The sequence below is a fragment of the Microcaecilia unicolor genome, chromosome 1 (genome assembly GCF_901765095.1).
Source record: "Microcaecilia unicolor chromosome 1, aMicUni1.1, whole genome shotgun sequence".
Lineage (NCBI taxonomy): Eukaryota > Metazoa > Chordata > Amphibia > Gymnophiona > Siphonopidae > Microcaecilia > Microcaecilia unicolor.
In genome coordinates, this window is record NC_044031.1 from 263,811,526 (window position 1) to 263,839,302 (window position 27,777).

The following is a 27,777-nucleotide window of genomic DNA, read 5'->3' on the forward strand; positions in this document are numbered from 1 at the left end:
CCCCGACGACGAAAGAAAACTTACCGGGGCAAAAAGCTGGAAGTACGGGGAGGATTGACACGAAACCCTTTCGAAGGGTTTCCGGAGCACTTCCCGACTAACAAAGCTTTCCCGAAGGAAAAAAACACGCTCAAACAGAATTTGGACGCGCGAGGTCGACTTTCCGGGGCTCGACACGGCGAAAACACGACCGTACCGAGTGCGGACAAAAGAAGACTGGCCGGCTCGAGCCGGTTTCGGGCGGGAAGACGGCCGCGCATGCGCGGTGTGCGCGGGCGCGCGAGGGCTAGCAAAGGACTTTGCTAGTGAAGATTCCGATTGGAGGGGCTGCCGTGGACGTCACCCATCAGTGAGAACAAGCAGCCTGCTTGTCCTCGGAGAAAGATAGATAAATAAGGTAGATAAAGACCATATGGCCTATGTTTCTAAATCCAAATAATTGCTATTCTAAGGCTGTCTTAGTTTACCTGCCTTTGAATGTCATTTAGCACTATGAAAGAAAACCTCTTGCATTAATTGTATCTCACTGGGTCACAGGTGATCAATTTCAAACCACAATACACAACTCAAAATCAAAAACAAACATTTATTGCAATGGTTCCTGAAACTTTAATGCTTTCTAGAAATGTATTTTAACATTTGCTCAAGATTGTGTGCAACAGCGTAGATCTATTTTAATGTTTATATTACAGTTATACTGTTACCACCATTTATATGTTCCAATTACCCTTGCTGTACATTGCATCAGGTGAATCTCTTCCTAAAGGTAATACATTTTATCACGTTTTCTATACAGAAAATTTCATTTTTCTTCTGACAGGTAAATAAAAGATGCTGTATATGTTGTTTTGCAATTGGCTAGTGTCTTTACACTAATCCCGAGAATCAAATATAAGAAGAAACTATTCAAAGACAGTTACGGTCACGGAGTCCGGAGTAGTGAGCCCCTGGGCCACTGCCAGTCACCGTCAGAACCACCCAAACAAGAAGCGAGGCAAAACACAGACAGGCTGGTACAAGCAGGACCGGAACTAGCAGCGTGGGAACTGAAGCTGTAGATGAGCAGGACTGGAACAACCGGATTCTGGAACACGCTTGGCTGGAACCAAATTCTGGAACGGGCTTGGCTTGACTGGAACCGGATGCTGGAACAGGCTTGGCTTGGATGGAATGGAAGCTGAAAGCAGACAGGGTTGGAACAAACAGTGGAGGAACTGAAGCTGAAGACAAACAGGGCAGACACAAGCAGGATTAGAACTGAAGCTGAAGGCTTGTAGGGCTGGAACAAGCAGGGTTGGAGTAGAAGTTGAAGACTGGCAAGACAAGAACTAGCAGGGCTGGAACTGCAACAAACACACACAGATGAAAACTCATCTGAAGACCTCTGTTGCAAAGGCAAGCCTGAAAGTTCCCAGGTGCTTAATAAAGGCAATTACAGATGAGGTCACAAGTGAGGCTTGGCAGCAAAAACACCAGAGCACGGCTTGGCTGCAAGAACACCATAGCAAGGCTTGGCTGCAAGAACACCAGGGTGAGGCTCGCCTGCAAGAGCACCAAAGTGAAGCTTGGCTGCAGGAACCTCAAAGCAAGTATGGAATGCTGGAACATCAGAATAGGACTGGAATGAACTCTGGAACATGTTTGGGAAACAGGAAGAAGACAGTCCACAGCAGTCATAGGGCCTGGTCACCAGGAGGCGAGGTGAGTGTAGGCATGGAATACAGTCACAACTGTGACAGTCTGGGCTTCCAGGGATATCTTCGGTGGAACCTGATGGTGAGTTTAGGTGTATGAACAGGAACCACAGAACTAGAAGTTGATAGCAAGTCTATAGGTTGAAGACAAGGCTGGATCTTGTCAACAGAGCTGGATCTTGCAAACAGCGCTAGAGTAGTACAAGCCAAGAACTGCCATGGGCTGTCCTTGAGACCATAAGCTGCCCTGATAACAGGAATATCCTGAACCCTATAACCCGGGTCCTGTTCTTCAGGCATGGTATGATATAACAAGTCTTGAGGACTCTTCTTAGAACTTCCGTTGGAGGGAATCTTAGTCTTGGACATAGTGCAGGTTTCAACCTGGAGCTGACTTTTGTGGGGTGAAACAAAATAACCGCAGAGGCATCAGAGTCCTGGGACTGTAAGTCACTAATATCAGACCAAGTGTCAGAATCTAGGTACTGCTGTTTGCCGACCATACTGCAAGCACTGGGGACGAGACAAAGTTTTCTGCAAGAATCGCTCCAGTCCGTGATCTCACCTCTTCCCCAGTCTAGGGTCGGATTGTGTCTCTGTAGCCAAGGTAGACCCAGTACGATGGGTTGCACTGCTGTCTGGAGGGTGATGTCTTCCTTGTGGTCGCCAATACACAAGCGCACCGGAACCGTTTGTATGCTTACATATCCTTGAATGCGGCCATAGACTGAAAAGAGACGAATGATCTTAGGTAACTTTTGTGTAGGAATGTTAAATTGATGGACCAGGGATTCGTCTATAAAATTGTACCAGCCCCGGAATCCAGAAAAATTTCAGTATGTTCCTGTCTTTGACCCAGATCAAGCACTGCTGGAATTAGAAATTGACTACGAAGAAAACCAGAAGATAAGCCTACTATGGTGCCTGCAGTCAGACCCTGATCCAAGGACCCAGGTTTATTTGGGCACCTGACTGCGTGTCCAGTATCACCACAATACAGACATAGGTTGAGGGTCCGACGCCTCTGCTTCTCTTGCATCAAGAGTGGAGTATGACCCAATTGCATGGGCTCTACAGGTTCTAGGGGAGAGGTCTCCCTAGGACTAGGATCCTGTGATGCATACCGATAACTCGGTGTCTTAATGCCTATCTTTTCTGAGGAGTGCCGTTCTCAGCTACGCTCCTGAAATGAATATCTATCATATTGCAGAGCTCAATCAGGTCGTCTAATCTGGTTGGAAGCTCACGTCTGGCCAACTCATCCTTAATTTGGGGTGCCAACCCCTGCCAGAAGGTCACGACCAGACTCTCGTTGTTCCAAGTCAATTCAGAAGCCAGAGTGTGGAACCTAATAGCATAGTCACCCAGGGTCCGCATTCCCTGCTTTAATCTCAGGAGCACAGAAGTTGCAGATGTAACCTGCCCAGGCTCTTCAAAGACTCGTTTAAACTGTTCCAGGAAACTATGGAGATCATGAAGCACCGGGTCATCCCTTTCCCAGAGAGGAAAAACCCATGCTAAAGCTTGACCAGACAGCACAGAAATAATATAAGCTACCCGGGTTCTATCGGAGGGAAAGTCTTGGGACTGAAGCTCAAAAATTATTTTACACTGGTTGAGAACCTCTACAGTCTTTGGGATTACCGTCACATATCAGTGGTGCCTTAAGATGGATACCTAACATTACAGGAGCTATTGCCGGTACTGGGTCCGAGCTCAGAGGAACCAAAGCTTGAGAAGCTGCTGATGTCAGGTAGCAGTCCTGGAATGCCTCCATAAATTGCTGCAGCTGGTGTAGGCGTCTCCAGGCCTTGCTGGAACTGGTCCATGCGTGCGGACAAACCTTGGATGGCTTTGTGATGATGTAAAAGCTGAAGAGAGTGCTCCTGAAGCCTCTTTAAGGCGGATGGTTCTACTGAGCTCATGGCCTTTGCAATCTGTCACGGTCTGTCATGGAGTCCGGAGAAGTGAGCCCTTGGGCCACTGCCAGTCACCGGCAGCAGCAAGTGAACCACCCAAACAGGAAGCGAGGCTGAACACAGACAGGCTGGTACAAGCAGGACCGGAACTAGCAGCGTGGGAACTGAAGCTGTAGATGAGCAGGGCTGGAACAACCGGATTCTGGAATGGGCTTGGCTGGAACCGAATACTGGAACGGGCTTGGCTTGGATGGAATGGAAGCTGAAAGCAGACAGGGTTGGAACAAACAGTGGAGGAACTGAAGCTGAAGACAAACAGGGCAGACACAAGCAGGATTAGAACTGAAGCTGAAAGCTTGCAGGGCTGGAACAAGCAGGGTTGGAGTAGAAGTTGAAGACTGGCAAGACAAGAACTAGCAGGGCTGGAACTGCAACAAACACACACAGATGAAAACTCATCTGAAGACCTCTGTTGCAAAGGCAAGCCTGAAAGTTTCCAGGTGCTTAATAAAGGCAATTACAGATGAGGTCACAAGTGAGGCTTGGCAGTAAAAACACCAGAGCACGGCTTGGCTGCAAGAACACCACAGCAAGACATGGCAGCAGGAACACCAGGGCGAGGCTTGGTTGCAAGAGCACCAAAATGAGGCTTGGCTGCAGGAACCCCAAAGCAAGTCTGGAATGCTGGAACATCAGAATAGGACTGGAATGAACTCTGGAACATGTTTGGGAAACAGGAAGACAGTCCAAAGCAGCCATAGGGTCTGGTCACCAGGAGACGAGGTGACTGTAGGCATGGGATACAAGGGGCCTTTTTACTAAAGCGCACTAGGCAGGTGTGAGATTCAGCACCCAGTAACTGGTTTTGCTTTAACAGTGTACGCTAATTCGCTTGTTAAGAGCATTTTGTGTTAGGGGGCAATAACTAGGTGGGGCATGGGCAGAGAGTGGGCATTACGAGCAAACTGCAGGTAGTGTGTGGTACATAATGTGTGCTAACTGACATCTGTGTAGTTAGTATGGTTCCATTTAGCACCTAGTAAACAGAAGGAACTAAGTTTAACTGTGTTAACTGTGACGAGGGTACCATCTGCTGATGGACTTTTTAACGTGGCAACAGCAAGGGGACACACCAGGTATGGCCCCCAATAGTTTAAGCATTAGATTTTAACTCACAGCATGTTAAGTTTTTGCCACAATAACTACGAAATCTAACATCCTTTAGTAAAGGGGCTCCTAAATTTGATCTCTTATGGTGCTTTACTTATGCAATAAATCAAATTTATAGGTCTAACATCTATACTGGAGGGAGTATTTTCAAGAACTAGTACTTATTTATACCCCGCATCAACACATCTCAATAAAATTGTAGCTAATCACATACAAACTTATTTTTCTGTGCATTTTGACCTCAGCGGCGACTTTTTTTCACAAGAGCCACTCAACTCTTGGCTCAACTGCCTTCTTGTGCTATCTTTACACCAATGCTTAAGCAGAGCTAGTGATTGACTGCGTATGCCATGTGACTTTGCTATTTAAAACGTCACTGTTGCTTTGCCTTCTTGAACTGAAGAACTCAGATGGTTTTTAGAATGCTGGCAAAAATGTTGTAAGTAGATAACCTTTAGCAACTAAGTTTTTTGTGTAAACCTTTAATAAACAAGTTCTCTGACATGTTTGTATTTAATTTTAGTGGACCCTGACGCAGACTCTGTGAAACATGCTGTATGTTAGCAAAAGGTCCAGCAATCAGCCTTGAGTGGCACTTTTTAATTTATTTTAAGAAAAAATGAAAAATTGAAAAATACATTAGAGTTTCCAAATATATTGTTAAAAGGATATGACCAACGATGAGGAAGGTGAGCCAAGAGTTGAGTGGCTCTTGTGAAAAAAAATCACCTTTGAGATCAAAACACACAGAAAAATAAGCTTATGAGTGTATGTTGTTACCTACAATTTCTTTGAGATGTGTTGGCATTGGGTGTAAATCATAAGTACTAATTACTTATGCAGTAATACATAAAATAATCTGCCATTTATGATTTATATACTGAACCTCATTTACAAAACACCTATAAAATATTCATGAGTAATGTGCATACCTGTATTTGCCAAAATTAGATGCCTCCTGTTTAAGTTGCGATTTAGGAAATACTCCATTTTCTCCACGGATATGTTTTATAGCACTAGCCTTCTGAGAGTCCGCAGAGTCAGCCTGAGATTTTGATTCATCGCAGGGGCTTCCAAAGAGATCAGGGTCATCCTGGATCACATCCAGCACAAGTACATCATCTTCATAGGCTTTGAAGACATTTACATAAGTCTTGCTTTTCTTCTGAAGATCTGTTGACTCACCACTATCTATTTCACACGAAGAACCATAAGGATATGTGTTTTCAGAAGGAACAGGTTGCAGACTCTCTTGTTGACCAGAGATACCAACAGAGGCAACAAAATCTTCACCAGTGGATGGTTCAATTTCTCTCTCACAAGATGCAAAACTGGGCTTCACTGGTATACACTCTACTTGGTTTGAATGATTTTGCAAAACAGTTCTCCTAGAACTTTCATGATAGGATTGATCTGTGCTGTGTTGTATAGATATTGCATCTACATTACACGTCTTTGTATCACAAAACGGAGAACATAAATCCGGTCCAGAGGAATACTGCTTTTCTGTGCTACTCTGCATCTCTACTTCAGCAGACAAATTTTCATGGAGTTCCAAATAACTGTGTGTACCATGGTCTAGATTTCTGCTATTTGGCAAAGTTCTTGGTTTACCATTTTTACATACTGGAATCCTTAAGTTTGGCAGTTTTACTGTATTTAGAATTGTATCAGGTTCTGGAACCACAGGTTTATCTCTGACAACCAATTTATCAAGGTCTACAATATTTTTATTAATCTTTTTCTTAAGGCAGTTACGTGTGGATTTAACAGTCTGTTGATCAAGAGGTTTATTAGCTTCTCTGTAAATGCTACCTTCATTATATTCACAATTGTCTGTACTTCTGAAGCTCATCATATTGGTTACAGGGACAACCTCAGAAACAGAGACACTGTTTTGAACCATAGAATGTTCACTCATCATGTTGGTTACGGGGACAACCTCGGAAACAGAGATACTGTTTTGAACCGTAGAATGTTCACTCATCATGTTGGTTACGGGGACAATCTCGGGAACATAGGCAGTATTTTGAACCATAGAATGATCACTCATCATGTTGGTTACGGGGACAACCTTGGAAACACAAACAGTATTTTGAATCGTAGAATGTTCACTCATCATGTTGGTTACAGGGACAACCTCGGAAACACAGACAGTATTTTGAATTGTAGAATGTTCACTCACCATGTTGGTTACAGGGACAACCTCGGAAACACAGACAGTATTTTGAATTGTAGTATGTTCACTCACCATGTTGGTTACAGGGACAACCTCGGAAACACAGACAGTATTTTGAACCGTAGAATGTTCACTCATCATGTTGGTTACAGAGACAACCTCGGAAACAGAGATACTGTTTTGAACCGTAGAATGTTCACTCATCATGTTGGTTACGGGGACAACCTCGGGAACACAGACAGTATTTTGAACCATAGAATGTTCACTCATCACGTTGGTTATGGGAGTAACCTCGGGAACAACGACCAAGTTTTGAACCTTAGAATGTTCACTCATCACATTGGTTATGGGAATAACCTCGGGAACAAAGACCAAGTTTTGAACCTTAGAATGTTCACTCATCACATTGGTTATGGGGGTAACCTCAGGAACACAAACAGTTTTCTGAACTGTAGTATGATCGCTTCCAACTTGATCCACTGTTGGCTTTACTTTGGTTATGGGGGTAACCTTGGGAACACAAACAGTTTTCTGAACTATAGTATGTTTGCTTCCAACTTGATCCATTGCTGTCTTTACTTGTTTATCCTCGCAGAGTGTCCCATTTTCACATACATCAGAAGGTAAATCTGCTACCATGCTATCTAATTTTCTTTTTCTGCACATACTGTCATCTTCTTTTTCTGGAACCAGTGTTAAATCTGGTCCTTGAACTTCTTTAACTGGAACTGTATCTGTATCTTTAACGATATCTCCATGTGAATTATCCTGAAAACAAACTGGCAAACAAGAGTTTTTCTGCAAGATGGATACAGCACGTTTGGGAAAAGACCACTGGCTAGTTCTAGCACAAGAACGGCTTTTCCATTCATTTTTGCCAATCATTGGAACTATCCTCTGACAGCTGATCATCTGAAATTTCTTTTTACTTTTTAAGCCTTTGATGGATGATTTTTCCATTTCTAGATCTCTAACAGAATAATCAACTTGATCTTTCATGGTAACAGTTGCTGAACCATCAAAAATCTCTATGTACTGAAATGTTTTTTTCCTCATAGATTCCAGAGTCCTACAACCAATCAAACTCTTTCCTTGTTTTTTAGCTTCTACCCATTCAGGCAGTTTCTCAAAGCTATCAAGAGACTTCATTTGCACTTCTACGTTAGAAAGGGCAGAATGCTCTCCCTGTTCTATGTTTTGAGGAATTAATGTATCATGTTCAACTGAAGTTGCACATATCCTTCCACGACTTTCTAACTCTCCTGCTGTAAATTCAAGTGGATCCGTTTCGTCATTTACAGTTTTAGAACATTTGACTTTTGTATATTTATTTGGCTGCCTGTCTTTATCTGACAATTCCATCTCATTATGCTTTCCCCCCTTCTCACTTACTATCCCTGTAACAATAGATTTTTCTGTTTCATACAAACCTACCATCTGTTTTCTGGATTTTCTTCCAGTATTACACTTCAGTTTTTCAGCGTGTTTGTTTTGCTTTTTTTCACTGCATAATCTAGAGTTGCTGTTTATACTTTCACATTTTCTTTCTGTATTTCCTTCAAAATCTGGGTTATCTGCTGTTGTGGGACCTCCAGCAGTTTGGGCCAGTAGAAGCCTCATGTCGACACCACTCTTCCTAGTCCTATCATCACAAAACCCATCTTTTTTTTTCTGTATGAACAAGCTTTCTGATAGAGTCCTAAATTCTTGACATATACTGCTGCTACTGAGGTCATAATCCGGAAGCTGCAGAACATTTTCCAAAGAGCTACAGCTATGTAGTGTCACAACTGGACTCTTCTCCAAAGGATAAGCAAAGCTGAGAGAACATTTTGGAATTTTACTGCACTGGTGTCCCTTGTATTCTGGTGTGCTCTCTATTTTATCATATGCATCTTGAGCAGCTGAACTTAAGCATTTGGCCTTTACAACTCCAATCTGCTTCCAGATTTCTACTGAATCTTCACTTGAATGGCTGTTGTGAGCCTTGGCTAATGAAATCTTCATGTTGCATTCCCCCAATGCTGTCGTGTTTATCCCCGTCCGACTCATCATCTGTGCATTTAAGTTTTGTACAGCATTTGTCCTTTTCCTCTTTGCTAGTTAATAAAAAGAGAAAATAAAAGAGGATCAGATATGCTAGAGTTTGAAATTCTCAACACTAAAATACTACAGAAACATTTGTTGTTTTAGTAGTCTAACATCTGTACACATAACATGCTACAGATATTAACAGAAAGATCAATTAAATCAGCACCACACTATGTTGTAACACTGACCTGAAAGACTAAAACCTGAAGGGATATACTGTACAAATCTCATATGTTATAAGCATATGTCAAACTTTTTCCAGTAGGAAAGGCATTCTCTTCAAGCAACAGTAACTGTCACTGTATCAAGATAATTCTTTTTTTTATTTTCTTTTAAATGTCCGAAATAACAGAAACGCCTAACTTCCAAAGCAACTCTATCATAGCAAGTACAAATGTCCTAACTCTTCCATGCCCACCCCTAGTTCTGCTCCCTCCCTCGACCCCTCTTCCCCTCCAGAAGCTTCTCAATTTAGACCATCTTTGCATAGAGTTTCTGAGTTCTGATATCTGTCAATTTCTCCATCCTTGTCATGATTTCCAAACGCACCCTCCATATTAGTGACGTTGATTACCCCTCTCGTTTCCAGCAACTTGCTATGGTATCTCTTGCTGCCATAATACCCCATTTAATCAGTCTTGCCCTTGCTAATTCTGCCTAACAATAACCCTAAAAGGAAGAATTTTGACTCCACCCACAAAAGTTCTCCGTATAACTCATGAATTTCTCTACCCACTCCCTACCCACTTCTTCATATCCCACCAAATGTGCCAAAGTCCCCTCCTGACCACACTGCCTCCAGCAAAAGTTTGGGGTAACTGAAAACATTTTCAGCTTTGAGGGGATAAATATAACATCTACGAAGAACATTAAGTGCATTTTCCTACATCAAAGAGCTAACAGGCCATTTACCTGTAGTTTCAAATATCTGCTTCCAACCGCTCACTGATATTTCCTCTCCCAAATCCATCTCCCAAGCAATCATATATTTAAACTTTTAAATTCTCTTCCTCTGAGAAAATCATGTATAAGGGGTATTGCTCCTTTCATCTGATTAAACAACTCCTATTGGTTTTCCAATTTCTCTATCCACACTATCCTCCATCCCAATCCATTTAGACCTCATATAGGTTTTGCACTTGATGCACAACTAGAAAGTCCCCTTTATCCAACCTATTTTGCTCCTGGAGCTCTAAAATTTATTTAAATCCATCATCACTATAATTTGATGAAAAGTTTGTAACCCCAGCTGAGCCCACCCATCCCAATCTCCCTTTATGAAAGCTTTTTCTTCCCTAATTAAAGCTAACTTATATACTGCATTCTTGATTCCTTTAGGCTTAAGAATCTCCTGCTAGAATAATAATAAACACAGGAATAGATTTTGTACCTCCCTTACCTATTTCCACTCTCTTTTTGAGGTCTATGGCAAGGGTTCTAGCGCAAAGCTTGGCCACCCTCTTTTCTTTATTTGAACTTCTGGCTTCCCTTCTCTCAAGGGCTAATGCAACATATGTTTTAATTGTGCTGCTAAATAATATTGTTTTATGATGGGTGACATTAAATCCCTTCCTTCTTTCCACCAAAATAAAAGCTTTTTGTGCTCACAAATACAACAACTCATTTTAACACCTTTTTGTAGCTTGATTAACATTTCTTTATGAGCTATAGTTGCTAAAACTTGAAACACATATAAAGAGCCCAGATAGAATATTTATTTTTGCGGCCATTAGCATGCTCTAAGAGCCCCAAGGCCCACAGGTATAAAATAGGATGTGTCAATATCCATTAGAATACGCTAAGCTTAAAAAAAAAAAAAGATTCCCCCCCCCATTTGTCATAATTGTTATCACACATTTCCCTATCTAACCCTATTGTATTCCCAGGTACCTAATTTAGTCTTTAGCTTATTTAAAGGGAAAATATGGCCGGAGTTTTTCCACTTCTATTTCTGTTAGACATCAACTGCCTCAGTTTTATCTAAAATTACATTGAACTCTGCCACTCCCTCAAACTCCTACAATTCTGACAATAACAGTGGCAGAGTCAGTACCAGCTGGACTATATACAGTAAGACATTCACAAATAAAGCTAATTTGTGCTCTTGCACCACTATTTGTATCCCTTTGATATCCACATTCCATCTAAGCTTTGTTGCCAAAAGTTCCACTGAAATGGCAAACAGTAGCGGGGGCAAGGGATACCCCTGTTGGGTCTCCCTCTCCAACTGAATTGTCAGAATACTCCCATTTACATATATTTGGGCCTCCGGTCTATCATATAATTGTCAGATCCCTCACACAAAATTACTAATACCCATTTCCCCCTTAACCCTCACAAAAGTCCCAGTTTGAACTTTTTTTCAGTGTCGACAGTGATTAATATCACCTTTTCCTTCTTCTGTTGTACTGACCAGATTAAGTGTAGTATGTTTTCGACATTGTCAACTGTCTGTCTACCTACTTGTGGTCATAATTTTCACATAAAAGTTATATCCATATTCAAGACAGAAAAAGGACGTAAAGAGAACCACACAAGGTATGATCCTTACATAGTTTTAGTAATATGGAGATTCCCACCACCCTCATTAAGGGAGCTAATTCAAGATCTTGCAAGAAGCCACTGAATAGATGGAATAGAGTCCCTGTGATGTCTGCTGTAAATTTCTTATAGAATGCCCCCCGTGAATCCATCCAACCTAGGTGTTTTGTTCCTTGGCTGTTTAATAACTTCCAAACTGGTGAAGTCTTCCCTGAGCCTCTTCTGATAATTTGGGCAAAGACAGAATAGCTAGGTACCCCTGAATCGTATCCTGTGATACCTACTCTCTTTTCAGTATATATGAGTGATATAAAGAGACACAAATCAGTCCCTAGTTCCCATATCGATACAGATCATCTGATTCCCTCTTCCCTTAATTCTCTTAATGCTTGTCCTGAATTCCCCCTTCCAAAATTTCTCTGAGCAATAAGTGACTAGGCTTATTGCTATATTCATTAAAGTTTTGCTTAAGTCACACCTTCCCAAACTGTGGGTCAGGACCTAGGTGGGCTCTCCATAGATACATCATTACTCTGAACTTCTGGAGGGGGGGCAGGGCACAATTTTATTTGGTTGCTATCATGGGTGTCACTGCCTCAAAAAGACTAACAAGCAAGTCAAATCAGACAGGAATTGTGTAGACTGCATAGCCTTTTCTTTACCTCTTGTACTGTAGTCTTTTCCAGTACCATCCCTCTTTTTAATTGGGTGCATTTGTTCTAATTTAACCTATTGTTCTCAACTTATTAAAATGTTTTTCCTCATTTCCCCCCCCCCCCCATTTAATCAAGCAGCAACAGGTTATCGTTTCAGCGTGTCCCAGACCATACGAAGTTCCACCCTTCCTGTATTTCACTGTAGGTAGTCCCCTACCCCTTGTGTAGCATTCTCCACCACACTTCTCTATCCCTTAACCATGCTTTGTTTATTCTGCAACATTTCCTTCCCATCTGCTCTTCTGTGTCCTGAAAAACTATCCTACACCTGAGCATGGTCTAACAGTTTGTGGATCCCCACCCCAGTATCCTGTACTTCGATTACAAGTTTCTGCTGATAATCAATCCTGGCACAGACTTGCTGAACTGCCTAGAACGTATAGGTCCTCTGACCTGGAAGATATAGGTGCCAGATAAAGGAAATTTGATTGTTAAACATCTTAAACAACCCCTTCCTATGCCCAGCACTTCCTTCTCCACGTCCTTAGAGTGATCTCATCTAGCATTCAGGGTAATGTTCCAAACTCTCCTTCTCCAAATTCCAGCATCTTCCGTTCCACCTGCTTATAAAACTCCTCTGGTCCTGTGATGAATTCATACACATTAAAGATTGCCACCTTTGGTCCCTGTTATCTTCCTTTAATTGCAATCCATCTACCCCCAGTATCCCTTATTTACCCATCCATATAAGACTGCAAGTCCCTGCTAAACTGAATTGCCACCCATGATCCCTGTTGATTAAAGCTGCAAAACACTTGTGAGAACCATCTCCTCTGTAAAAGTCTCTAGCATACCTAATTCTCAAATGGGTTTCTTGTAATAAAGCAACTGCTCATCTCTGTCTCCCCACCTCCTTAAACAGCATCCACCTCATATTTGGGCCATTTAGCCCATTTACAGTCCATGACCTAATTTCCAACAATTTCTCTCCCTCCACCCCCTTACAGCTAACAGGGAGGTAGCTGCCATGTGTTAACTGTTAAAGTGGCAGGTAACACCATTTTAACGGCATACCTAACTGCATCACATTATGTGAAATGCAGTTGATAAAGCAATAATGGCATTCTCTCCATGATAAATGAATGGAAACTGCTGGGAATATCCAACACTAGAACAGAGGTTTAACAATTTATACAGTCACTGTAAAATCTTATCACACTTCTTAAATAGGTCCTAAGTTTGGATTTACCAAACTGTCCATTGAAGATAACCGAACTGCCCATTTTCAGCAAGAGTGGACACTAAACATAGGAAAAGGGCAGACACTCAGAAACATTTCTTCAGTGCCTGAGTATTATAAAAGGATCTCACTTCCCCCAACAATTCACCTAGTTATTATGGGTTGTTACTTGATGCATTCCTGCTGCAGGTGCTTTTTGGGGCAGTGACTTAGGGGCCCTTTTACTAAAGTGTGCTAAGCACTTAACACACAAATTAGTGTGTAACTGCTTCCAAACAAGCACGCCAACCGTTACCGTGGTGACATGACCTTGAGGCATATTTTCAAAGCACTTAGCTTTCCAAAGTTCCATAGGTTTCTATGGAACTTTGGAAGGCTAAGTGCTTTGAAAATATGCCTCAGTGTGTACTAATTTGTGCATGTTGTGTTAGGGAGCGGGATATGGGCATACTACAGTTAAATACTGCTTGCGGTCACTTTTGCAGTTAGCGCAGGTTCTCTTAGAACCTCCTCAATAGGAGATGTTAAGTGTATCTGTGCTGACTGCAACCAGGTTTACAACGCTAGTGCAGTTTTCGGTGCAGTAAACTGAGGACAGGCTGGGCATGCTCCCCAATTATCGCACAATCTTTGCAGGTAGTGCATTAAGGGGTCCTTTTATTAAGCTGCGGTAAAAAGTGGCCTTACGTGGGGGTTTCTCCCGTGCTAAGGCCATTTTACCGCAGCTGTAAATGCGCTAAAGCTGTCATTAGAATGGACACTACAAAAAATAATTACTGTGTGAGCACTTACAGTCACCTATTTTGTAGGCAATAAGGGCTCATGCAGTAATCCTGCACTAACTGTTTAGTGTAGGAATGCCCAATCTCTGCCCCCTGACCCGCTCCCTCAAAAATAATTTAGTGTGCTCACATTTGGCAGTTACCGAACAACACCCGAGTATATCCCATGTTGCCAGTGAAGTGTTTGGAACTGGGAACAGGACAGATATTAGCGATTGAAGGTCATTCAAAAGTATTAGGAGTTATAATTCATTCAGGTCCAACTTTTGAGTTACAAGCGAAGACCTTGTCTAAAAAATTGTTTTTTGATTATGGTAGCTAAGAGCAATTTGCTCTAAGCTCCTCTCCAATAGTTTTAGAACAGTGGCACAGGCAGTTTTACTTACATATTTTGGATTACTGCAACTCGCTATTTGGAGGTCTTACTAAAAAAAGTTCCTACAAAGGTTGCAGTTTCTACAGAACACAGCTGCAAGAGTGATTTATGGTTTGGGAAAATATGAAAGAGAATCCCCCTTAATACAAGAATTACACTGGCTTCATGTGTACCCAAGATTATAAAAGTTAGCATGTATGATGTATAAATTGCTACATGGTGTGATGTCCCTGGTAATTTGATTAATTATTTGGATTTTCCATCATCTTTTTTCCTCGGCTAGATTTGAATGCAATTTGAAATGATCCATCTTTTGGGGGAATTCTAAAGAAATCCATGTTAGAGCTGTCCATTTTATATCAGAGAGTGAAGCTTTGGAACAGATTGCCTTTGGAAATTTGGAGAACACCACTATACTATGCTTTTCAAAGTAATTTTTGTTTGTTGAAAAAGAAGTCTTATAGTGATGATGAGGGATATATTTTAGATTTAAGTTTTTAGATGTTTCTATTGTATTTCTCCTGAATGAACTTTTGTTTGTAATCCGCCTAGAATCTGCTCTGAACTTAGCGGAATATAAGAAATCATGTAGTATAGTATAAAAATACACCATTTTAAGTTGGGTTAGGGGCACATTACTGCCTAATGCAATTCAGTAAAAGGGCCCCTTAAATTTTTGCTGTTAAGGCGCGCTAAGTTAAAAAAATATAGCGCGCTGTAGCAAGAGACCCCTTAATGTACCTGAATGCTAATTGTGTCTAAACAGTAATAATGTTGGAAGCCACTTTGAACATTGGTGGGATAAAAATTAAAAATATATACATGCTGTACATGTAAAACAATGGATCAGGAATTCTGAGCTCGATGCCATCTTTAAAATATATACTGTAATTTTATCAACATATGATTAACACCACCATGTAACACTATGATTATTTAACTACAATCATGAAAATGATTCCAAAAGTAAATTTGCTCAAATTAAAAAAAAAACCCACTCTAAACTCATAGAGTCATTTGCAAAATGAAAAAAAAAATTCCATTTGATCACATACAAAATCTATTTTTAGCACCCACTAGTTTACAAAATATATGACAACAGTTCTGTGATTATCCATGCAATGTACACTGGATCAAAATCCATTTACTCAAGATTTTTGTGAAGCTAACAAAAAAGGAGAGTTAAAGATGAATTCATCAATGTAGGAAATCTACATTGCCATTTCTCCATAGACAAAACTAACAATCAGCATTTCCACAAGACTGCTAGACATAACAAGGGGGTCTTTAAGCTTAGCTCGAGTTATCTGCCAGCAGGGCCATTTTATTCCTATAGGCCCTGCTGCAGATAACTCGAGCTAAGCTTTCGTAAAAGACCCCATCAGTGCTTAAAACTTATTTCTTTCTTGAGAACCAAATATTTAGTAAATTGATATTCTTCACCTAGCTACTACTACTACTACTTAACATTTCTAGAGCGCTACTAGGGTTACGCAGCGCTGTACAAATTAACAATTAAGGACGGTCCCTGCTCGGAAGAGCTTACAATCTAAAGGACGAAATGTCAAGTTGGGGTAGATAAGTTTTCCTGAGAAGAGGTGAAGTGGTTAGGTGCCGAAGGCGATATTGAAGAGGTGGGCTTTGAGCATTGATTTGAAGATGGGTAGGGAGGGGGCACGGCGTATGGGCTCACCACATGACAATGAAAAATTAGGCTGGCTAAGGAAAATAATATTTTCACTTGGCACAAAGAACATAATAGGGATGGGCTGCCAAACATTTCTGTGTCTTTTTTTCCAGGTTGCTCTTGTTCAAAGTAATCTCACAAGTGCACTAAGAAATGTATCAATTGGCACAAGTGAATAATCAGGGGTTGCTCTGTAAAGAATTTTAAAAATAAAGCATGATAATTTAAATACAATATACACCTGTATTGAAACCAATGAATTTTGTAAATAAAGGAGTAATATCTAGTCAGAGCATGTTACAACATATCTGAAGCAATTAAAGTAGCTCCCTTTTGGTTATCAAATCAAACTTAAATTGTCAATGGCTCATTGTGCACTTTATCAGGAGTCTTCTGTTTATATGAATATTGTGCAATGCTATGTGCCACCATGACTTCTGCGGTCAGCAGCATAATGTTTCGAAGATGCATCTATATGTATTTTTGTGGATGTTTTATTGTGCTCCACCCTGAATAAGGGTGGATTATAACTACTAATAAGTGAAATGAAATAACCTGCTCAAATTTTTGTAATTTGAGAATCAATCTAGTGCTTGTATTCTGAAACAGCTAGATTTTCTTCTATAAATTTAATTGATTTCCCAGAACAATTACAGCAATGTATCAAAATCAAACTCTATGCCAATAAAGCAAAATAAGAGCGGACAGTTCCCAGTTGACCAAGTCTAAAAAAAAGACCCTTATGTTGCTCCATGGTGCAATTGCATCTTGAGTATTGTGTTCAGTTCTGGTCGCCGTATCTCAAAAAAGATATAGAATTAGAAAAGGTTCAAAGAAGAGAGACCAAAATGATAAAGGGGATGGAACTCCTCTTGTATGGGGAAAGGCTAAAGAGGTTAGGGCTCTTCAGCTTGGAAAAGAGATGGATGAGGGGAGATATGATTGAGGTCTACAAAATCCTGAGTGGTGTTGAAAGAGTAGAAGTAAATCAATTTTTTACTTGTTCCAAAAGAACAAAGAGTAGGGGACACTCAAGGAAGTTTCATGGAAATACTTTTAAAACAAATAGGATGAAATAAGTCCATAGTCTACTGAGACAAACATAAGTACATAAGTATTGTCACACTGGGACAGACCAAAGGTCCAGCAAGCCCAGCATCCTGTTTCCAACAGTGGTCAATCCAGGTCACAAATACCTGGCAAGATCCCAAAAAAGTTCAATACATTTTATGTTGCTTATCCCAAAAATAGCAGTGGATTTTCCCCAAGTCAATTTAATAATTGTCTATGGACTTTTCCTTTAGGAAACAGTCCAAACCTTTTTTAAACCCCACTAAGCTAACCGCCTTTACCACATTCTCTGGCAACGAATTCCAGAATTTTATTACACGTTGAGTGAAAAAACTTTTTCTCCAATTTCTATTAAATTTACTACTTTGTAGCTTCATTGCATGCCCCCTAGTCCTAGTATTTTTGGAAAGAGTAAACCAACGATTCAGGTCTACCCGTTCCACTCCACTCATTATTTTATAGACCTCTATCATATCTCCCCTCAGCCATCATTTCTCCAAGCTGAAGAGCCCTAGCCCTAGGGAAGCCGTCCTATCCCCTTTATCATTTTTGTCGCCCTTCTCTCTACCTTTTCTAATTCCACTATATCCTTTTTGAGATGCGATGTGGCGACCAGAACTGAACACAATATTCGAGGTACAGTCACACCATAGACCGATACAAAGGCATTATAACGTCCTCACTTTTGTTTTCCATTCCTTTCCTAATAATACCTAACATTCTATTTGCTTTCTTAGCCACCGCAGCACACGGAGCAGAGGGTTTCAACGTATCATCAAGAACGACGCCGAGATCCCTTTCTTGGTTGGTGACAGGAACCTAACATGGAACCTTGCATTACGTAGCTATATTTTGGGTTCCTCTTTCCCACATGCATCACTTTGCAAGTTGCTTCTAATTGGGTTTCTGCCAGGTACTTGTGGCCTGGCTTGGCCACTGTTTGGAAACAGGATACTGGGCTAGATGGACCATTGGTCTCACCCGGTATGGCTACTCTTATGTTGTTATGTTAACCTGTTGTTCTAAAGAGAATGAGGAATCTAAGCAAATACCCAGTACCTTGGTAGTCCAGTCTACAGTTTCATATTCATCTGGAATAACGGAATTTTATCTGGAAGAAACTCCAGACTACAAGCAAACCACAAACCTTGTTTGCATTTAGTTTTAATCTCTTATTTTATAACACAGATTATGATTTTCATGAAGATCTGATCCAGATCTGTATGCGTGGGGAATAGTACAAAAACATTTATCTGCATATGAATAAAGAATTGTCATGTTGTAATGTAAAAAAAAAAGTCTCCAAAATAACCTATGAATTTTCAGTTTTAACATACAACAGAATATCAGGGTGATGTTTACATCTTTATAAAGCATGTAACTAGACATATTCCTTACATACCCAGACTGTAACTTATAATGTAATACCTCTTTGCAGAATTCTAGAATATTAAACGCAATCAAGCTTTAAAGAACAATGGGCTTTATTAAAAAGTGATTTTACCCCACTCTGTGCCTACTATAAAGTATTTAAGAGCCATCTAGCAAATAAAGCGAAGATACATACCTGTAGCAGGTATTCTCTGAGGACAGCAGGCTAATTGTTCTCACATGTGGGTCGACATTCGCGTCTGCCCGGGAATTGGCAATTTTGCAAGCAAAAAATTTAAAAAGTTTGCCAGAACCTTCTGGCACGCGAACCGCACACACCGCACATGCACGGACAACTTCCCGCCCGTCACGCGAGCATTCCCGCTCAGTTTAATCAAAAAGCAAATAATAAACAAACAACAACTCCAAAAGGGGAGGTGGGCGGGTTTGTCAGAACAATCAGCCTGCAGTCCTCGGAGAATACCTGCTACAGGTATGTATATTCGCTTTCTCCGAGGACAAGCAGGCTGCTTGTTCTCACATGTGGGGTATCCCTAGCAACCAGGCTCACTCAAAATAATGAACATTGGTCAATTGGGCCTCGCAATGGCGAGGACATAACAGAGATTGACCTGAAACCATAAACAACTAACTGAGAGTGCAGCCTGGAACAGAACAAAAATGGGTCTAGGGGGGTGGAGTTGGATTCTAAACCCCGAACAGGTTCTGCAGCACCGACTGCCCAAACCGACTGTCGGGTATCCTGCTGGAGGCAGTAGAGAGATGTGAATGTGTGGACTGATGACCACGTTGCAGCCTTGCAAATCTCTTCAATGGAGGCTGACTTTAAGTGAGCCACTGACGCAGCCATGGCTCTAACATTGTGAGCCGTGACATGGCCCTCCAGAGTCAGCCCAGCTTGGGCATAAGTGAAAGATATGCAATCTGCTAGCCAATTGGAGATTGTGCATTTTCCGATGGCGACTCCCCTTCTGTTGGGATCAAAACAAACAAACAACTGGGCGGACTGTCTAAAGGGCTTTGTCCGCTCCATGTAAAAGGCCAATGCTCTCTTGCAATCCAAGGTGTGCAAACTGCTTTCGCCAGGGCAGGTATGAGGATGGGGAAAAAATGTTGGCAAGACAACTGACTGGTTCAGATGGAACTCCGACACCACTTTGGCAGGAACTTAGGGTGCGTACGGAGGACTACTCTGTTGTGATGAAACTTGATATAAGGTGCATGCACTACCAAGGCCTGAAGCTCACTGACTCTACGAGCTGAAGTAACAGCCACCAAGAAAACGACCTTCCAGGTCAAGTTCTTCATATGGCAGGAATTCAGTGGCTCAAAAGGAGTTTTTATCAGCTAGGTGAGAACAACGTTGAGATCCCATGACACTGGTGGAGGTTTGGCAGGGGCTTTGACAAAAGCAAACCTCTCATGAAGCGAACAACTAAAGGCTGTCCAGAGATAAGCTTACCCTCTACACGGCTGTGATAAGCACTAATCGCACTAAGGTGAACCCTTACGGAGTTGGTCTTGAGACCAGACTCTGACAAGTGTATAAGGTAATCAAGCAGAGTCTGTGTAGAACAAGAGGATCTAGGGCCTTGCTGTCACACCAGATGGCAAACCTTCTCCATTTAAAAGAGTAACACCTCTTTGTGAAATCTTTCCAAGAAGCAAGCAAAACTTGGGAGACACCCTCTGAAAGAACCAAGGAGGCGAATTCTAAACTCTCAACATCCAGGCCGTGAGAGCCAGAGACTGGGGGTTGAGATGTAGAAGCGACCCCTCGTTCTGAGTGATGAGGGTTGGAAAACAGTCCAATCTCCACGGTTCTTCGGAGGACAACTCCAGAAGAGGAGGGAACCAAATCTGACGCGGCCAGAAGGGTGCAATCAGGATCATGGTTCCGCAGTCTTGCTTGAGTTTCAGCAAAGTCTTCCCTGCTAGAGGTATGGGAGGATACGCATACAGAAGGCCTGTCCCCCAATGTAGAAGAAAGGCAGTTGACGCTAGACTGTCGTGGGCCTGAAGTCTGGAACAGAACTGAAGGACCTTGTTATTGATCTGAGTGGCAAAAAGATCCACCGAGGGGGTGCCCCCCCACGCTCAGAAGATCTTGCGGACTACGCCCATGTTCAGAGACCACTCATGAGGATGCATTATCCTGCTCAACCTGTCAGCCAGACTGTTGTTTACACCTACCAGATAAGTAGCTTGGAGAAACATGCGTGATGGCGTGCCCCAAAGCCACATCTGGACAGTTTCCTGACACAGAGGGCGAGATCTGGTGCCCCCCTGCTTGTTGGTGTAGTGCACGGCAACCTGATTGTCTGCCTGAATTAGAATGATTTGAATGGACAGCCGATCTGAAAGCCTTGAGAGCATTCCAGATCGCTCGCAGTTCCCGGAGATTGATCTCAAGAACTTTTTCCTGAAAGGACCAGGCTCCTTGAGTGTGAAGCCCATCTACATGAGCTCCCCACCCCAGGAGGGATGCATCTGTCGTCAGCACTTTTTGTGGCTGAGGAATTTGGAATGGATGCCCCAAGGTCAAATTGGATCGAATCATCCACCATTGAAGAGAATTCCGGAAGTCAGTGGACAGTTGGATTACATCCTCTAGACTCCCTGCAGCTTGATACCACTGGGAAGCTAGGGTCCATTGAGCTGATCTCATGTGTAGGCGTGCCATGGGAGTCGCATGTACTGTGGACGCCATGAGCCCCAGAAGTCTTAACATCTGTCGAGCCGTGATCTGTTGAGACGTTCGAACTATGGACACCAGGGACAGGAGGTTGTGTGCCCTTGCCTCGGGAAGATAAGCTTTTGAAATGGAGTGAGATGGGACTTGGAGTAATTGATCACAAACCCCAGTAGTTCTAGCACCTGAATAGTTATTCGCATGGATTGTAGAGCGCCTGCCTTCGAGGTGCTCTTCACCAGCCAATCGTCGAGATAAGGGAACACATGCACTCCCAGTCTGCGTAGCGATGCTGCGACTACCGCTAGACACTTTGTGAACACTCTGGGCGCAGACATCAGACCAAAGGGCAGTACACAGTACTGAAAGTGCTGAGTTCCTAGCCGAAATCGAAGATACTTCCTGTGAGCTGGGAGTATTGAAATGTGTGTGTATGCATCCTTTAAGTCCAGAGAGCATAGCCAATCATATTCTTGAATCATGGGAAGAAGGGTGCCCAGGGAAACCATCCTGAACTTTTCTCGGAGAAGAAATTTGTTCAGGGCCCTCAGGTCTAGGGATGGGACGCTTCCCCCGTTTTCTTTTGCACAAGGAAGTACCTTAGAATCCCAGCCCTTATTCCCGTGGTGGAACGGGTTCGACCGCTTGGGCCTGTAAAAGGGCGGAGAGTTCCTCTGCAAGTACCTGTTTGTGCTGGGAACTGTAAGAATGAGCTCCTGGTGGACAATTTGGAGGTTTGGATTCCAGATTGAGGGTGTATCCTGACCGGACTATTTGAAGAACCCACCGGTCAGAGGTTATGAGAGGCCACCTTTGGTGAAAAAATATCAACCTCCCCCCGACCGGCAAGTCTTCCGGCACGGACACTTTTTCTGAGGGTATGCTGAACTGGAGCCAGTCAAAAGCCTATCCCTTGCTTTTGCTGGAGAGCCGCAGAGGCCTTAGGGGCACGCTGTTGAGAACCAGCGCGCTGGGGCTGAGCCTGGACAGGCTGCCAAGTGTACCTACGCCTATTGTAGGAATAGGGAGCACTCCTCTTCCCTCCAAAAAAAACCTCCTAGATGAGGAGGTAGTAGCAGAAGACGCCCAGAGGGAGAGAGAATCCATAGCATCATTGTGCTTTTTGAGCTGGTCAACCAGATCCTCTACTTTCTCAGCAAAAAGGTTATCCTCCCGGCAAGGAACATCCGCCATCCGCTGCTGGACCGAATGATCCAGGTCAGAGACACGCATCCATGAGAGTCTGCGCATCACTATACCTTGGGCAGCGATCCTGGATGTTACATCAAAAGTGTCGAACATACCCCCTGGCCAGGAATTTTCGACATGCCTTCTGCTGCCTGACCACCTGGTGAAAAGGCTCGGCCTGCTCCGGAGGGAGTGCATCAACCAAGCTAGACAGTTGACTCACTGAGTTCCGCAAGTGGATGCTCGTGAAGAGCTGGTATGTCTGGATTTTGGCAGCGAGCATAGCGGATTGATACGCTTTCCTCCCAAGAGAGTCCAAGGTTCTAGATTCTCTGCCTGGGGGCGCCGAGACATAGTCCCTAGTACTCTTGGCTCTTTTGAGAGCGGAGTCCACCACCATGGAAATGTGAGGCAGCTGAGACTTCATCAATCCAGGTTCCTTGTGGATCCGATATTGGGATTCAGTTCTTTTCAGGATCACGGGCTTAGACAGAGGGAAAGACTAGTTTCGCATAAGGACTTCCTTCAGTACATTATGCAAAGGAGCCATTGCAGCCTCTCTAGGTGAAGGATAATCCAGGACCTCAAGCATCTCAGCCCTAGGCTCATCCTCAACCTCCATAGGGAAGGGAATAGCTGCAGCAATTTCCTGGACAAAGGAGGTAAAGGATAGACTCTCCGGTGGAGACAGTCTCCTTTCTGGTGGAGGGGAAGGTTCAGAAGGAATCCCATAGGACTCATCAGGTGAAACGTACCTGGGATCCTCCTCTTCCTCCCACGAACGCTCGTCAGTATCGGACAAGACATCTCTCAGAGCAGTCCAAAACTAAGCCTGCCTCAACACCAAGGAATGACGTCCTCGATTGCAGTGTCGAGAACTCGACGCCCGCCTGGACTCCGGTGAAGCTTCCTCCACCGACGTCGAAGAGGAATCGACCTGGGTGGCAGGCGGCACCGAGGTCGGAGACCTCACCACAGGCGAAGGGCCAGATACCGCTGCAGCAAACGGTACGGAAGGCACAAGCACCGAAGCAGCCTGGCGCAGTAACCCTTTCAGAAGCTCTGGAAGCAGGGCCCTGATGCACTCGTCGAGAGCCGCCGTCGGACAAGGTTGCGGGGTCGGTATAGGAGCCAGTGGCAGAATCCGTTGAGGCTCGGAAGCAGGTACCGGGCTGCTAGACCAACGCATCGGCACCTCCTGAATAGAGGGAGAGCGATCCTCTCAGCACCGACGCTTCTCGGGTGCCGAATCCCTCGACGCCCTGGAGCTCCCGGCTCCATGTGTCAAAGGAGAATGATGACAGTGCTTCTTCGCCTTCACTCGATGCCCATCATCGAGACTCCTCGGTACCGATGAGGAAGACGTGGAATCTTCACGTCTCCTCAGGGTCAGGTCTGACGATCAGTCCTGGGGGGGCCTGCATAACAGGAGGCCTCGAGACAGATGGAGACCCACTCGATGCCTCACTGCTCCCAGCACGAGTTGGTCATTCCGCAGCCATTACCTTCACTCCCGACGTCGATGCGTCCCTTGATGTCGACGCTGCTGACCTCGGTACCGATGTCGAAAGACCGGACCAAGCCCCAAAAAGCTTCTCTTGTTGGGCCTCTCGAGACACTTGAGTCCATTTTTTCAAGCGAAGACGTGGAATCCTCACATCTGCTCGGGGTCGGGTCCGACAATCGGTCCCGGGGGGCCCTGCATAACAGGAGGCCTCGAGACAGATGGAGACCGACTCGAAGCCTCACTGCTCCCAGCACGAGTTGGTCATTCCGGAGCCATTACCTTCACTCCCGACGTCGATGCGTCCCTTGATGTCGACGCTGCTGACCTCGGTACCGATGTCGAAAGACCGGACCGAGCCCCAAAAAGCTTCTCTCGTTGGGCCTCTCGAGACACTTGAGTCCGTTTTTTCAAGCGAAGACACAGACTATAAGCAGCTGGGTTATGGTCGGGCCCAAGGCACTGGATACACCTGACATGGGTATCGGTACCCGAGATGGTCCGGTTGCACCAAGTACAACGCTTGAAGACACTGGGTGTCTTCGATGACATGGAAGGAAAAACGGCTTGGGCGAAATCAAAAGGCGCGATCGTGCCTGTTAAAAGAAAAAAGGGCATGAAAAAAAAGGAAACAAGCCGGCCGCATCGAAAAAGAAAGGAAGCTTTAAAAGGGCAAAAAAAATAAAGAAACTACGTGTAAAAGTTTTTTTTTTAAAACTATAAATTTCGAAGAACAAGAAAAAAAGAAATATGGCAATAAGCCGCAAAAACGAAGGAACTCTTTCCAGGGCCTGAGAGGAGCGGGGAAAACTCGACCGCACCTCACCACGGAGAAAAAATAACTGAGCGGGAATGCTCGCGTGACGGGCTGGAAGTTGTCTGCGCATGCGCACCAGAAGGCTCTGGCAAAATTTTTGCTTGCAAAATTGCCGATTCCCGGGCTGACGCGGATGTCGACCCACATGTGAGAACAAACAGCCTGCTTGTCCTTGGAGAAAAGAGCTTACCCTACAACTCAGTAAGGGGCTTATTTACTGACTATATAAACAACCTGCATTTTTAATAGTCATTAGCGAAGGGCAGTAAAGGGCCCTTTTACTAAGACATGGTAGGCCTAACGCAGGCCTACTGCATGCTAAAAGAGCACTACCACAGGACACAATGAGGCATCCCACAGTAGTTTTCCACTTAGCGTGCACTAATCCCACACTGGAAAATATTTTATCCAGCACAGGAGGTGTGCCCACAGGCGGAGAGTAGGCGTGCCTGCGCTAATCAAGCAGTGCAGGCACATTTCCACACACTACCCTAGGTGGCAGTAAGGGCTCCCATAGTAACGGCCATGCACTAATGGGAAAATTAGCACTTGGCCCATTACAAAAACATATGGCAAGGCAGCAGCCATTTTACCATTGCACTAAAAGTAGCCAGGATCCAAGAAAAACCCACAAACTGACACCAGTGAGAGCCACTTTGTAATGCGGCTTGGTAAAAATACACTAATGCACTAGTTTCTAAATGGCGATACCTGTTGAACACAGGAGCTACTGCACATGAACAGCACAGCACACTTAACTGTTAGTATCCTCTCATTCCCACATTAAAAAGCTAACAAGGAAAATGCTATTTTGAGATCGGTGGACTAGGCCTTACAGTTAAGAGAGTAGCACAGTGTAGTTAATGCCACTTGAAGAAATGCAGTTAATGCATGGCAGGAAACTTTTCCTTATGCTAACTGCATGACAACTCTCCCAAAAATGCTGTGAACACCTGTTATTATTCCTAATTTCATTAAGATTACCAAGTCAAATTCTTAGTACTACAGAAAAAAAAAAAATCTTACTTGAGCTTCTGAGTTTCATTGTGAGGTTAGATGTTGTTGCTTCTTTTCTTTCCTCTTTATCATGTTCTACATACATATTGCTAAGACGATCTGACAGAGTCTCTTTTTTGCTTGTATCCTGGTCCCTTTGCAGAGACTGAAGTCTGACAGTTTTAGTTCTTCTGTCACTAGCTGAAGTCTTCTTTATTTTGACATGTAATGTGTGTTTTTGTTTCAGCTGAACTGTAGACGTTTTATCTTTCATTTTCTCATTCATTACAATTTTCTTATCTGACTGCACCTTCCTAATGTTTATCCTCTTATTTCCTTTCCTTTTTTCTTCTAACTTATCTTTACCAGTTGCCACTTTTTTCTTGTCTTTTTTACCTTCTGGTACCTTTTTCTCTCCTAGTGCATCAGACTCAGGATGGCACTGGCCAACCAAACTGGTGCAACAGATTCTCTCTTTTGCTGCACTGAGTGCACTCCCATCCAATTTCCCTTGAAAGCTTGACGCAGACAATCTCACCCTTCTCCTAACTGCTTTACCATCTAAAGACACTGGACATGCCCTTACCATTTTTTTGCACCCTAGGCATGCAGAGCACTCAGCATTTTGCACAGATTTACCTCTCCTCATGCTACGCCCTCTCCCTTGCCTTACTTTCTTGCTTCCATCCAGCTTTTCCTCTTTTAATGTTTCACATGCCAAGGCAAACGCTGCAGATTTTAAGCAGAACAAGCCGGCTACTTTATTTTCCCGTTCAGTACTGTCCTTTCTAATGGTTTCTTGAGACCCTTTATTCCCAGTAGAATCTCCATTTGAAGGCACTTGATTCCTATTTAATAATATTTTCCTTGACCTCAACTGAATCATTTGTGAGGCTAATTTATTTTTATTAGAAAATGAGAAAAAAAAAAGAGGGACTTTTAAAGACCTATTCCCCTATTTTTTTTGTTCCATCACAAATGGCATGCTTTTACATAACGAAATTATCTACATTAAACTATAAACAGATTCCCCCCCCAAAGAGAAAGCATGCTTTTTTTCACCCTACAAAAAAATAAACGAAGTTACGTCTATTACTTTATTATCACGCTGGCCACCCAGACCCAGCTATTTGATCGAGATTCTTTTTTTTTTTTTTGTGCGTTTGGAAGGAGTAGGAGAAAGGGGGTTTGGTGCCCACAAAACTATAGTGTTTAAAGGTTTAATTTATAAAAAGCTCCACGGCGAGGAAAAAGAAACAAGGACCGCCACTCCACACCAACCCATAGGCAAACACCCACCCAAAACCCCCTCTGTCAATCCTACGCGTGATCCCACCGTAGCACCTACACCCGCTCCCCGCCTCACACATTTACAGACCCCATTTAGTAATCACTCCGACAGCGCAAAAAGCTAAGCGGAAGTGACGCCACACCCGCGGAACGCATGTGCGTAGAGGCTACGCACAGCAGCTCCGCCTCCACTACGAAAAAAAAGTGGAGACTAGAGAGGGTGTTTCTTGGTAGGTTGGGTTGGGGAAGCTGTTGGTGATCGGGGACTTTGTAGCGTTCATAGTCGTTTATCTTGTTCTCTGGAAATGAACTGTTGAAGCCAAAGTTTGTTCCCCACTTTATAAATGTTCTAATTGCAGACTGATTTCCAGGCCATAAAAGTATATAACAGAAATCAGTGTTTGAGCCAGGCAGTGATCCAGCACTGCAACCCTATTAAGTAAAGAGAGTGAGGAGTAAACTTGACCAGATCTGGGTAGCAAGTAGCTTTAC

General features: G+C 43.3%; 1 protein-coding gene across 1 annotated transcript in view; it reads right to left on the reverse strand.

Annotated features, from left to right (window-relative positions):
* The window catches only part of TOPAZ1 (testis and ovary specific PAZ domain containing 1), a 304,275-nt gene extending 277,394 nt beyond the window's left edge, over positions 1-26,881 (reverse strand). Inside the window, 3 exon segments of the mRNA XM_030210899.1 lie at positions 2,942-3,186; positions 5,716-9,061; positions 26,026-26,881. Coding sequence (XP_030066759.1) covers positions 2,942-3,186; positions 5,716-9,061; positions 26,026-26,881 — 4,447 coding nt within the window.
* Positions 26,882-27,777: the final 896 nt, after the last annotated feature.